The sequence below is a fragment of the Zeus faber genome (assembly GCF_960531495.2).
Source record: "Zeus faber genome assembly, chromosome: 12".
In the NCBI taxonomy this organism is placed as follows: Eukaryota; Metazoa; Chordata; class Actinopteri; order Zeiformes; family Zeidae; genus Zeus; species Zeus faber.
In genome coordinates, this window is record NC_137196.1 from 14,926,905 (window position 1) to 14,940,717 (window position 13,813).

General features: G+C 46.0%; 1 protein-coding gene across 1 annotated transcript in view; it reads right to left on the reverse strand.

Annotated features, from left to right (window-relative positions):
* The window catches only part of LOC307237618 (solute carrier family 22 member 23-like), a gene marked incomplete at both ends in the record, with an annotated part of 29,822 nt that extends 20,628 nt beyond the window's left edge, over positions 1-9,194 (reverse strand). Inside the window, one exon of the mRNA XM_080010376.1 lies at positions 8,688-9,194. Coding sequence (XP_079866502.1) covers positions 8,688-9,194 — 507 coding nt within the window. The remainder of the gene's footprint in view (positions 1-8,687) is intronic.
* Between the last annotated feature and the right edge of the window lie 4,619 nt (positions 9,195-13,813).

Consider the following 13,813-nt stretch of genomic DNA (forward strand, 5'->3'; position numbering starts at 1 on the left):
GAATTTGCAATGCTGAGTAGGAAAGTTAATATCGCAAACCTTTCTGAACACCAACACTATTCCAAGTATTGGACTAAATGTATTACAGCTTCACTCCACAGTGAGTTTACGGGTTTGGGAAATAAACAGGGCAATTACGGAAACATTTATTGGAGCAACGATTGTCCTGGAGGATAAATATTGACTTTAAAATCGTACGATGCTTCTACTTTTTCTTTCATTAACCGTTGATATATGTTGGTGTTGCTTTAAAGCCAGCTCCACCACTAAACCTCTCCTTAGCCACGGCACTATTTCCCAGAATGCAAACAATGGTCTGTGTGTGTGTGTGTGTGTGTGTAAGTCTATGTACCTTTCTAATTTGCATGGGCTCAACTTAACCATATGTTCTCCTAACAAGGAAGTCCAGTAAAACATTGACAAGTGTTCAAATATAAGAGGAAAGAAATGATGTGCTTGCTCTGCCTAAATACTCAGTTATAACAAAATAGTCTTGAAATAAAACAATAACTAAGTCAGGGGATAGGTGACTTTTCCTTCTACCAGTTTCCATTTGGCCTCATTTGGACACACTCTATATGGTCCTATTCTTTAAATAATAATAATAATTATAATAATAATAATAATAATATACTGTAGAGGGATTTAATTGTTAAATCCCACATGAGAAAAAAGTTATGAAACTATATGGACTATATGGTTATATTGTCCATTTGAAGTAATATTGGTCTGTGGAAACATGGATTTCCCGTTCCTTTACATTCCATGTTCCATTTTTCTTTGTATTTTCTGTTAGCTATTGGAAAATAATTCCCAGCCTTTCTTGTCATTTTCTGAATGGTACACTGCAATACACTTGCTTAGGAAACAAATAACCTTATGGTGTTGTATTCCAGATGGATACTTCCCCCCCCCCCCTTATATCAATATGGCGGGGGCCGCTATCCTGGATCCCCTCTGCCAGGATGACCTGTTGAGAATGGAGCGTCAGGATTAGCCGGAGCTCCCGCCGTCACATGATCCAGGCATGGCGCCCGTTCACGCTTCAGTATCAATGTCAGGGAGGGAGAAGGAAGAAAGGCAAACAAGTCCCCGTTGCTCAATACCATTGCACTAGTGGCTCTGAAACGGAGAGGTTTTGCCCTGCCCTCCCACTTGGACCAATAAGCATATTAAAAAAAAAAAAAAAAAAAAAAAAAAAAACAACTAAAAAACAAAAGCACAGAGCATGTACTTGAATCCAGGGCACAACAGTTTGTCACTAGTGGAAGAAGTACTTAAGACTCAATACCCTGTATAAGTCTATAATATAGAATAAAGTGCTGCTGAACTTCAATAGGTCTCATTCATAACCTAATTAGAATTTACAATGAACACATAAGATACCTTTTATATACTGTATATGAATATAAATATATACATCCTGTGTTGTTTTTCTTAGAAATGTAGTAAAAATGTAAATATATACCTAATGGAGTAAAAGTCATAAGTCTCTGAATATACTTAAGTAAACATACTTTGAAAAATGAACTGAAGTACATTTCTTATTCTTGTTTACTTTCCACCAATGCAATTTTGTAATCGTACTGTGACGCTGTATTTTTGCCAATTGTGGCCCTATTTATTCAAAGACTTATCCGCCAAGTATACACCAAAAATAAACAAACTTTTCAATCTGCTTGAAACTCTAAACTAAATTGAAGCTCGCTCATTTGTCTCCCAGGAAGATGAGTGATGAAACATGAACCCAGCCAGACGGGTTCATATTCCTATTTTAGGGAACAGGAACCGCTCCAAACTGGGCGACTCTCCTAGCGCGAGTCAAACCCCCGCTGCAGATCCCCGTTTTTCCCTCCGTGGCTCACGATCCTTTGTCTCATTCATTTGGAAGGAGCTGAATGGAAGTCAGTGTGTGGACAGTTGGAAGACCAATAATAAGCTATTAGTTGGCAAGCTTGAGGACAAAGGCATTAATGGGGCTGGTGGTGGTGTGTGTGTGTGTGTGTGTGTGTGTGTGTGTGTGTGTGTGTGTGTGTGTGTGTGTGTGTGTGTGTGTCTGTACGCAAGTCTGTCTCATGTCCTCAACACTGTTCAAAGGGGACGAGTGAATGACCAGGAGCCGTCCAGCCGAGTTCGCCCTGGGAGGGTTTTTCCAAACTACAGTAAGGATCGCTACGCTCCAGCGAGTCTTATTAGGCCTGATGGGGCAACCCTCGCTCCAACTACTGCCACCGGGCTGCACTCAGTGAACTACAGGGGCTGGAGGGGGGGGGGGGAGATCAAGAGAGAGCGAGGGAGGGGAAAAAAATTAAAAAAAATTAAAAATCCAAGGTGGGATGGGCCTGGGTGTCAAGACAAAAGGTGCGGCTCTTTTTTTTGGGAGATTTTGATTCCCGATGACCGACTCAGGAAGGAGATTCGATCAAATTTTTCAGATTCGTCATTGGATTGAGTTGGTTTAAGATAAGGAAACAATTCAGGTGTTAGGTAAAAGCGGTAAAAGCAGTGGGATTTCATGATCAATATAATAAGTTGGAAAAAAAAGATGAAATAGAACTAATATAGGCAGATGACAGTTACGCCACGCTTAAGTACGGCAAGTGAGGAAGACTTCCATTAAACCATGAATGAGAGTCAGAAGAGTCGGTGTTCAAATAATCGAGTTACAAAACGGAAAAAATAAATAAAAATAAAACGACGACCAGAATGACTCCCAACTCCGGAGTCATACAAAAGACTTGTTCATTGGGAACAAATCGCTTGCAAGTCTCGCCTCCTCTCTCGTTGGATGGGGCTGGGTTGGAGTCCGCATGTGCCTCCGAGATGAAAACGTAATAAAAAAAACAATAAAATAATAAAATAAAAACTATAAAAAAGGGGGATATTATTGGATGCAGGGACACGGCATGAAATGACACGGAGGAAATATTTATCAGGTGAGGGAGGAGAAATAAGATGGTAATGAGAAATGCGATGAATTCGAAAGAGATGGGGTTTAAACAAGAGATTCTCAAAAGCAATTGTGCAGAGAGGAGGTGGGTGGAGGTGGGTGGAGGAGAGTGTGTGTGTGTGTGTGTGGGGGAGGGGGGGGATTTACCACTGCAGAGCCACTGCCTGGCAACAGATCGACACCTCGGCCGGTAATCACTCTCCCTCGGATTTCAATTGAACGTTCTAGCGCCATTACAGTGTTTTCCGTGGTTAGGAGCATATACAGCATATTATGCAAGAGGAACGACAGCACTCAGACAGTCAGTCAGTCAGTCAGTCAGTAAGACAGGATGCCACACATTACCCACATCCCATTGCCGCTTCTGTTGGGATTGTTCACTATTCACAGCTGCCAGTGCTGATGCACCCTATAGTTACTCGATTCCTGGCGGTTTTATTTGGAAGGTGTGACGGTATTTAAGATTCCTTTTATACCACTCGCCTACATCAGATACCATATGCAGCCGAGATACAGTCGAGTATCTTCAACAAAACAGGCAAAAAGGGTTGCAGGGCGGGAGGCGGCTGTCGGCGTTGATCCCGCTGCATGGCTTCTCTGCGGCAGGTGTCCGGCCTACATATCTGGTTGTCTGCGGGCGTTGTCAGGGGGAGGGGCTGACGTCGGGGGGTCCTGCAGCAAGCGCACAAGGCTACGTGGATGGGCGCTCGGGGCCGGGTGGGGCATCTAGCCGATTGCGGTATGGCGGGCCCCGCCTTTGCGTGGGGTGTTGGTGGGCATGGGGGCCCCGTCAGCTCAGCTGCAGGGCGGGCAGCTCTGGTGGGGTGTCGGTCTGTCAGCGAGGGACCTGGCTAGGAGCCTGTGGTCCGTGCCTGCCGCCCGCAGCCCAGGTTTCCAGATGCACCTGCGGGTGCATCTTGTGCCTGCACCTGGGGGTGGGTTGTACGTGTGCGTTTTGGGGGTGCAGGGTCTCGTCGCGCTCTCTGGGACTGGTTTATGCTTCTCGGGACTGTGCTTGTGTGTTGCTCCGCGGGATTCCGGCTTTCTCTTCTGTGGCTGCAGGGCGGGGTGCTCGGGACTTTCCTGTGGTGTCTATATGGATGCGGGGCATTTTACGCTGCTCGGAAGGGCTACGATATAATTCCGACCTCACACACCAGAACAAATTGGGACCAGTAACACACACACACACACACACACACACACACACACACACACACACACACACACACACACACACACACACACACACACACACACACACACACACACACACACACACACACACACACACACACACACACACACACAGCGAATGGAATACTCCCAAGAATCATTTAATTGGGTCCGAATTATTTATTTTGAAGGAATGCAAGGTGTAAATCAATCACAATGAATATAAATTAGAACAAAATGACAAAAATATTTGTTTACTATGAACTAATAGTTGGCGAGTCTGGCATCACTATGAATAACTATTAGGTCATAATAATAAGCACAGTTCTATGTATGTGTGATTCACATGTGAACACATGTCAGTCTCAAACCCCTAAAACAGCACAAAAACATTTGCCACAATTTATATTAATGAGTGCTTAACAGGGTAGCATTGCGCCGTTTGATAATTTCATTGTAAGAAGTGTGCTTCATGGCAGAAAGAAAAGGTTGGGAAACAATGAGTTGGAGCCTTCATTCCATCAGCTAACCCTACAAACAAGCACCCAAAGGTCACCCACCCCTCGCTAGGTTCACTCTTCTCTTCTCAGAAAGCCCCTTATCAGAAACATGCTTGCAGCACTTGTTTGCTCTGTCCGTCCTCGATATCTCTTCCTCTGACACACCCACGTTCATACATACATACATACATGTATGCATATATACACACATACATACAGCCAGCCAGCCAGCCAGCCAGCCAGCCAGCCAGCCAGCCAGCCAGCCAGCGCACACACTGACACTTTATCTTCTACTCGCACCAGCATAGGATCTTCCCTTCCAGCGCAAACACTGATGGCCCATGATTGTCCGGCGACTTCATCAACCCACAAGTGGGGGTCACCCCCTCTCCACAGCTTAGGGGCGGAGCTGAATCCGGACGCGGTATTAAGCAAAGCACAAATAGTGGGTTTTCACGAATATTTCGTACAAATACTTAAAAAGTAATTTGTGTGCGGTGGAAAAAAACAAACAAACAATGTGGGAGCAGTGGGAACTTCTGCTCCGCCTGCCTGTGCTGACGTGACAGGAAGAGAATAGGAGATTGGAGGATGTCTCCACGGCAAGATGGCTCTCTCCATTAGGCAATCCACTGTCTTAATCTGAGGCAGAACGGGTTAGTCCCTTAGTTGGGTTTAAAAAGTGTATTTCATACAAGTAGCAACAAATGAAAACAAATAGATCAAAGATGGAAAAAAAAAAGGAAAAAAGGAGGAGGAGCTCGCTGTGGGCTGTAGGAGGAGAAGAAAAAAAATGTAAAAAACTCCACTCTGATTCTCTGAGATTGCGTGACGTTATTCATTTTCCATACAAGTAAGAAACTAAGGAAACTAAATGAATCACATTTGCATATGGAGGGAGGAAGTGAGATCCGATCACAAGTGGTTACTCGAGACGCAATCTGTTGCCAGGCGTGAACAGACGTACTTAGAGCGGTCCACTTGGGGATCGGATCACCCACCGGATAGCCTCGCCAAAACAAACCAAAACCAAACAAAAAAAAACAAAACAGGAATGTTACGCCTTTTTCTACTTTTATTCAAATACAATTTTGCTACCTCAACAAATACAGATACAAATACTGGGCTCTCTGTACATCCCTAGGGCTGTTTTCCACTCTCCCACACTGATCCAGGGTCTGAGGAAGGCCCCTGGAGCAGCTGGGTAAACAGTGCGGAGGGGACACGGAGTGGGCGGTGAAACTACAGTCATGGTCTTGCAGATCTCTAGGGCGTGCAAACCCAACGATAGAGGGAAGGGGTGTTGCAAGCCCCTCTCCCCCCAAACAACATATCCTGGTGCAAAGCCTGGTGGGGGGAAAAAAAATAAAAATAAAATAAATAAATAAATTTATTAATTAATAGGAAAAAAAAAAAAAAAAAAAAAAAAAAAAGTGGTGCTTATCGCCATGGGTATACTGTACATTGTATTTTCTTGGAAACGTGTACTCAAATTAAGACGGCGTAACCCTTTGACATCATGATATATCCGAGTGACAAATCCTTCCCAATTAACAGATGGGGGCGGGGTGGGTTGTCGCAGGGTTAATCTTTGGTTTAATGAGGTTTTCCGAGCAACGACTTAGCGCGGGCGCTTTCAGCCGGAGTAGGCATAGAGGGATCGTGGAGTAGAGTGCGGGGAGGCCATGTCCGTCTCCAAGCAATGATACATTCTGGTTTCTGCGGCTCGGCCCAATTAAGACGGGCCCCTAGGAGGGATAGTGCTCAATTAGAATGGGTCCGCGTTGGAAGCCTCAATTTACACCTCCCCCAAACCGCCATCCCGCGCCCTCTCCGCGCTGCTGCCTTGGTGACCTCTGTCTTGATCGTTCTTGTTGGGGGGACTGAGCCTACGAAGGGAAGCCTACGAACCTCTACGAACCTCTGGGAACCTCTGGGTTCCCAGAGGTTCGTGAAGTGTGTCGGTACATTGGGGAAGAGACACCGCCTCGTTGTCCACAGTGTTGGCACTGGGCTAAAGGGCACCCTACGCCATCGCGGATAGCCGGGGCCCGACCCGCTCCGCGTGCGGGCTATGCCTGAAGCAATGAAAACATCGGGAGAAGCGCCAAGTCATCACTTCCTGCCACAGGGTCACATCCCGGTGACGCCGCTGCAGCAGACGAGGGGGTCCCACAAGAGGAAAAAAAAGAACAACAGGCATTCCACCGCAAGCATACATAAAGAGACACGGCACGACAAGGGAGCAATGGAGGAGACCAGTCTAGTTAGCGTCAGCCTAGAATACCTCTGGGGAGATTTGGACGGCAATTCTTCCCGGGGATGACCTTGTGAGGGTTGAGGAATGCTGGCGTCAGGAAGAGGCACGGCACTGGCCGCTTGGGCCAAGCGCTCGGCCCGGTGACAACCGGCCTCGCTCTGGTGGTAGTGTCAACATGACATTCAGAGTGTGTGGAGAGGCAACAAAACCCATTGCCACCTATGGTTTACAAAGCCTCCGAGACGCCTGAGAACACCTGAAGATGTTCCTGCTGGGTGTCCGTGGCATGTGCGGTTTTGAAGGGAATTGCTATTTTTGTTTTTGCGATGTTGTTTGGCGCCAATTATAAATAGAGGAAACGCTATCTTCCTTGAAGGTGCAGAGAAGCTGACTAATGGGCGGCAAAAAACTTTGGGAGCCTGCCCCCCGGCCACCCCCCCAAATTACCCTCTAGACGGCAAATTCAATACGTGGCGGAGAGTGTCCCCTGGCATACGGTGAGATTAAGCGACAGTGCCTATGTTTTATCCCCGTGGTCATTTGGTGTCGACGTTATCATTGATAAACACATGGGGCTGCTGGCGTTGCAGTGACATGGGCTCAGTACCCAAAATGACACTCCGAAGCTGGGATTCAGATCACATGCTGTCCGCCGGAGTGATTGAATGTGGCATCTGAGAAGTGAATACCCGACAAAACAGATGCTAGATGGACAGGCGATCTACAGTCGTTGAGGTAAAAGAAGTGACGAGGATTTGGAGAACCCAAGCGAGGGAATGGAATTCTATTTTGACTACGGAATTTCTTCCCCTGTAGTTTAATGTACAGTATGTAATGTACCAAAAACTCTTAGTTGACCCAGATTAAACACTTACACATACAGACTTTTCCCCATTTGAAGACTGCACATCACCCTGGTTACTTGATTACCCAACATACGTTTGGCATAAAGTCCGGCTGATAACGTTTTTACTTCAATCTTACACGTCCAGACAGCCGGTTTGTATTCTGAGTGTGCAGAGAAGTTGGTATATGCAGTACGATAAAACTGATGCAGACCTACAGAGGCCAAGATAAAGGGAATGTGTGTGTGTATACAGAACTAAACTCTCTTGTCACATCCAGTTCAAAAGCCCTGCTTTTTGTTCTGTCGTTATGTTCCGTTCTGTCATTACGTCAAATTCAACTGCTGCTAAGGGGTGACTCATGTTGCAAAGGCATGCCCACTACGAGACCCCCCCCCCCCCACCCGTCCCCTGAGCTTACTGCATCTGTCCCATACATCCCCAAATTACCGTCTGAGAGAATGTCCCCTGACCGAAGGCGCAATTAAATGCTGGTGCTGTTGTTTAATTGCGATAGTCATTCAACGTGGACATTTGGCATTGCAGATGCATAAGCTCAAGATATCCCCTACACAGCACATGGGCCCTTCAAGTTTCCCCTGATATAGATGAAAAAGATAAATATGGGTCAAAAATGAATTATTGTAATACGTATTGCTGCATGAGGGAAAATAGCATGCCAAAGATAGATAGATAGATAGATAGATAGATAGATAGATAGATAGATAGATAGATAATGCATTTCATATTTTAGGCATTGCAACCAGGAGATGAATGAATATGCTGCTGTTGTTACGGTTACAGTTAAAAGACACATTGATCTCATCACACACGCACACACACACACACACACACACACACACACACACACACACATACACACACACACACATATATATATATAATTATTATTTTATTTATGTATTTTTTTTTAAATGAGGGATGGTCCGGTTTACCTTGGTGACCACATTCCGCACCAGTCCCGTCTGGAGCTCGAACGTCCACTCGCTGCACGTGCACTGCGAGTTCCTGCCGGTGCCCGTGGTCTCGTTCACGGCGCCATAGCTCCCGTTGGCGTACGCGGGACCGGGACGGGCGCTGCTGTCATTCGCCACCTGGAATAAGGACATCCCGCTGCGGGCGCCGGTGGCCGCGGTCAGGTTGCTCTGGTTGGCGGGCCGGACGCACGTGTTGTTAGGTTGGGCCAGGAGGAAATAGTCCGAGTACTGGCTGAAGCCGATGAAGAGCGCCGGGATCCACGTCAGGACCATCAGCTGCCTCTGGTACCTCCCGAAGCCGCCCAGGAACGGCAGCACGCAGCCGTCGATGCGCGTCAGCGGGCCCGGAGCCGGAGCCGGAGCCGGGAACCCCGACAGCGATGCGGCGGCGGCGGCGGCGTCGGGGGCCACGAAGCCGTTCTCCGGCTGGTGGTCCCCCTCGGTGTCGAGCTGCACCGCTGCCATCGCGGCTCCTCCGCTCGTGGATGCGTGTGTGGTGCAGGAGCGGCCCGGGGGTTTGGAGGCTGGAGCTGGAGCTGCTGCTGCTGCTGCTGCTGCCGCTGCGTCCGCGTCCCAGTCCCCCCACCCACCAGCACCTCCACCACCACCACCACCCACCTGCACCCTCCTCCTCTCCGGATCCACACTGCGTCAAAGCCGCTCCGCCGGTGCGCAGTGGAAACCAGACGCGCCTCTTGTGCGACCAGGAAGCCGCGGACCCCGTGGACTGTGTGGAAGCGCTGTCAAGCCACGACTGGCGAGATGAGGATTTCTGTCTCAGTGGTCACCCCTCTTACAGCAACCCCCCCCTCCTCCTCCTCCTCCCTCTTCTTCTCCTCGCCTGATTTTCCATTGTGTGCGTTTCTTCGTGTCCCCGTGGCGGGGAATCACAGGGCGTCCTATTTCCTATTTCCCTGCAGTTCCACAGGTAGCACACCTGTCCGAAAAAGAAAACAAAAAACTGATAGGATCCCACGTTCTACCTGAAAATCAAAAGTCCCTGGGGTGTGGGAAGACAAGTCACCCCATGCTATTTTTTTTTAAGAACACATTTTCTTCCTCACATTTTCCGAAATCAAATACATAATAAAGAGGGAGCTTCACCTACGTCTCTTGGGCGAGGGGGAGGGGGGAATAGTCCAATCTCCACCCCTTTGCGGAGCTCGGATACATACCTACATTTAAAGTAACAAAGAGTGCAGGTGTGACTTGTCGGACTCTTCAGGTCGAGGATTTGGACACCATCCTCATTACACCTACTTCATTAGAACGAAGCGCATCGGGGAAGAATAAGGATCTACGATCACATTTACCTGTGCATAAGTGGGGGTCCGCGTACCCCTAGGGGTACTGCACGGGTACTGCAGGGGGTACTCCGAAATAAATTTCTTTAAATTCTTAAAAATATTGGTTATATATAATGTTTAAAAAACACATACGACGCACATACAGTACGTCTTTTTTGTTGATTTTCTTTTTGTTAACCCAATGTCAGTGAAGGGTGTACTGTACTGTACTGGTACAGTACAAAAAAAAAGTTTGAGAACCAGTCACCTCTCTCTTTGACAATTGCTCTCCCTATTGGCCATAGTGCGCAGTGCTTTTATCGTATGACTATACACTGTACATCTTCCCCATTTACTATCTGCCTCCAAGATAGTTCAACAACAACAACAACAACAACAACAACAACAACAACAAGGCCCTCAGATTTTCCGAGGGTTAGAGATCTGAGGAGAAGAGATCTCTCGGTGAGAAAATGGAGATATCTTCAAATGAAAAGCAACACCTTTGACACAATCGACTATGGACACGATAGACATGAAAGATGTGGTGAATTTTTTTTTTTTTTTTTTTGGTACATGGTATTTGGTACATTGCCAAACCACAGTGCCAAACAACAGTATGTCACGGTCACAGCCAGCTAAACATTCTCCAGAAATACATACACACACACACACACACACACACACACACACACACACATATATATATATATATATACATATATATATGCACTTTATTTATTTATTTTGGGGGGTGGTTGAATGGGATGGGATGCCTACCGCAGTAGATGATTGAAGCGCTTTGAAGAGACCACTGCAGTACGCTGTCACTTTTTGTTGCACACCGAGGACATCTACTGGCCGAATGAGGCAACTTCACCCCCTCGGTGTCGAGCTAGTTTTGGAGTCGAAGAAATCCCGTTTCGTGTATTATTTTCTTTATTCGTGAATTCAGCTATTCGTTTACTCCTTTGTACTCAGATATGTATTATTTTATTCAAACGATAAAGAAACGTGTCCCCCCCCCCCTCCCTTATTGGCGGATGTCCAACAGACATTTCTATACTGAGCGAGTTGTGACGTCACAACCTGTTTACATGTGTTTCCATGACGACTTAATTTAGGACGGCGGTTACTAAGTGTAATATAACAATTAAAACAACAATTAAAATAACACGCAGCCGGTCAAGCACGTCTAGGAAATCAATTTGAATAGCGAGAAAATAATCATAACAAAATGCTTGTAATGTCTTTTGTATATCTATGGATTAAAAAAGGTAAATGACTGTCGAAACAATTGACAGTATGTTTGTGTAGGATGGGTCCCAGAAACCAGTTTGCACTGTGAGTTGTGTTATCATTCAAACCTGCTCGTTTCCTTAAGCAGCTGGTTAAGGTGTGTCCAGAGAACCGTGTCTCACTGTCTGTACTCAGGGTGCGGCCTGAGACGTCTCGCTTCACAAATCAATTCCTCAAAATCAAGTAAATGGGACTGGATGTTGTTATATTGTTTATTATCAGACGCGCAGCCACACCCCGCCTGCGCAATTTCGGAACAATAATCTTTATAACGCAACGGTTCCCTCTTTCATGTTGCGCTGGCAGACAAAGTCCGAGTGATATAGGAATGTTTTTGCTTGATTGATTAGGTGACTACTGAGCTTGCGATTACATTTCGTGCATGATTGCCTTTCACACACGCACACGCACACACGCACACACACACACACACACACACACACACATTAAACCCACGCTTGAAACGATTTTGAATTACTTTCTATGGGGCAATCACTGAAACCACTTTATTATTATTATAATAGCTTGTTATTAATCACCTTTTTGTTAATTCTCACGACGACAGCAATTAAAACGTGTCAGAGTTTGTTCCTTTTATTATTATTTTGACACGAACATTATTAATTGTCACCATCAACGTTTGAGTCTAAATAAGAATATTTCTTACTGTTCTCTACTAAGTGTCGATATTCAACATTGAATATTTTTTATTACATCATAAAGCGCAAGGGGAGCTTCAAATTAATTTGTTAGAAATTATGATGTATTTCAAATTAAATTAGTTCAATTTTGAATTAAAAATATATGAATCAATATATCAGTCTTAGATATGTCTTGGACCACCGTGTGCACATGAAGGTTCTCAGGTTGAGAACCTCCGCTCTCTGTCATTGGAGTGAATGATGTGTAGGATGGCTTGCCTTCTTCCCAAAGTGCATCCCGATGCCATCTCTTCCCCAGTTAAACGACACACACGATGTAGGAGGAAACGTGATTCACCCGGACCAGGCCTCCTTCTTCCATTGCTCCATGGTCCAGTTCTGACGCCTAGCGCCCATTGTGGGTGCTTTCGACGGTGGACAGGGGTCAGCGTGGACACCCTGACCGGTCTGCGGCTACACAGCCCCATACGCAGCAAGCTGTGATGCACTGTGTGTTCTGACACCTTTCTATCACAGCATCTTGTGGGATCGGAGCGGACGGACTAGACTTCACTCCCCACACATATAAATGAGCTTGACCCTGCCACCGTTTCAACGGTTGTCCATCCTTGGACCACTTTTGGTAGGTACTAACCACTGCACACTGGGAACACCCCGCAAAAACCTGGCGTTTTGGAGATGCTCTGACCCAGTCGTCTAGCCATCACAATTCAGTCCTTGTCAAAGTGGCTCAGATCCTTACGCTTGTCCATTTTTCCTGCTTCCAACGCATCGACTTTAAGAACTGACATACATGCCACCCCTTCACACGTGCCGTTGGAACGAGATGAGTAATGTAATTCACTTTAAGTGTCAGTGGTTTTGATGTTGTTGGCTGATCGGTGTAGAACGTCAGTCACCGACAGAAGCAGTTGTTTAATCCAGGTGGCACTCAGTGTTACTCATGACGCTCATGATGTCACCGTCTGTGAACCGTCTCGTGACGTCAGCGTTTTTCTCTGCAGGTGTCTGTTGTACTCATACTGAAATAATGACTGTGATTCACCTGCAAAAGAAAGTCTTCCCACACTAACCAACAACAAACCCAAAACACCCAACAAACAAATTTTAACTGGTTTGCATTGTGTGTGTTGTGAGTCCGTTGGGAGTTGATACAATGCTCTGGTTGGGTTTGGAGAAGGGAAAGTCAATATTAATTGTTAATGATTTACTTGTTTTCCTCATTTGGTGGACAGTGACTTCAGCCATCAGCTGTAGGAGATTCCCGGTTTAAACAATTAAGACCATCGAATGAACATACAAAACTAAAATTAAAATGAGAATAAAGGAGAATAGAGATGACACACGGGTATGAGGTGTATGAGCCAAAACCCCATTTTTTCAGGAAAATACATTTAAAAAAATAAAAAAAATACATTTAAATTTGAAAATAAGGTGGACCCAGTATGCCCACCTCCACCTCCACCTCTCTTTCTCTCTCTCTCAGGGTGGAGCCACCAGGGCGTTTCCTGAACCGGTGCGTGCACTGTATGCGTCCTATCTTGCCCCGAGTTTTTGTTTGGAGAGAAAGGATTGTGAGGCAGTGGCTGAAAAAAGGAAAAAAGAAAACGCAAAAACAAAAGCGATCACCTGTTTAGAGCGAAGTGGAGCGGAAAGAAAGCAAAATAAAAAGGCAGATGTGTTTATCTTGGCTGGACGCCTTCCGTGCGTGGATGACATGTTAACTGTATATATGAATATACAGGGGAAACAATGAAATGTGACATTAATCCACATTGTGCAAAGTACAGAAGTAAAAAAAAAAAAAAAGGACAGCGGTGCTTTAGGGTGTGGGCAT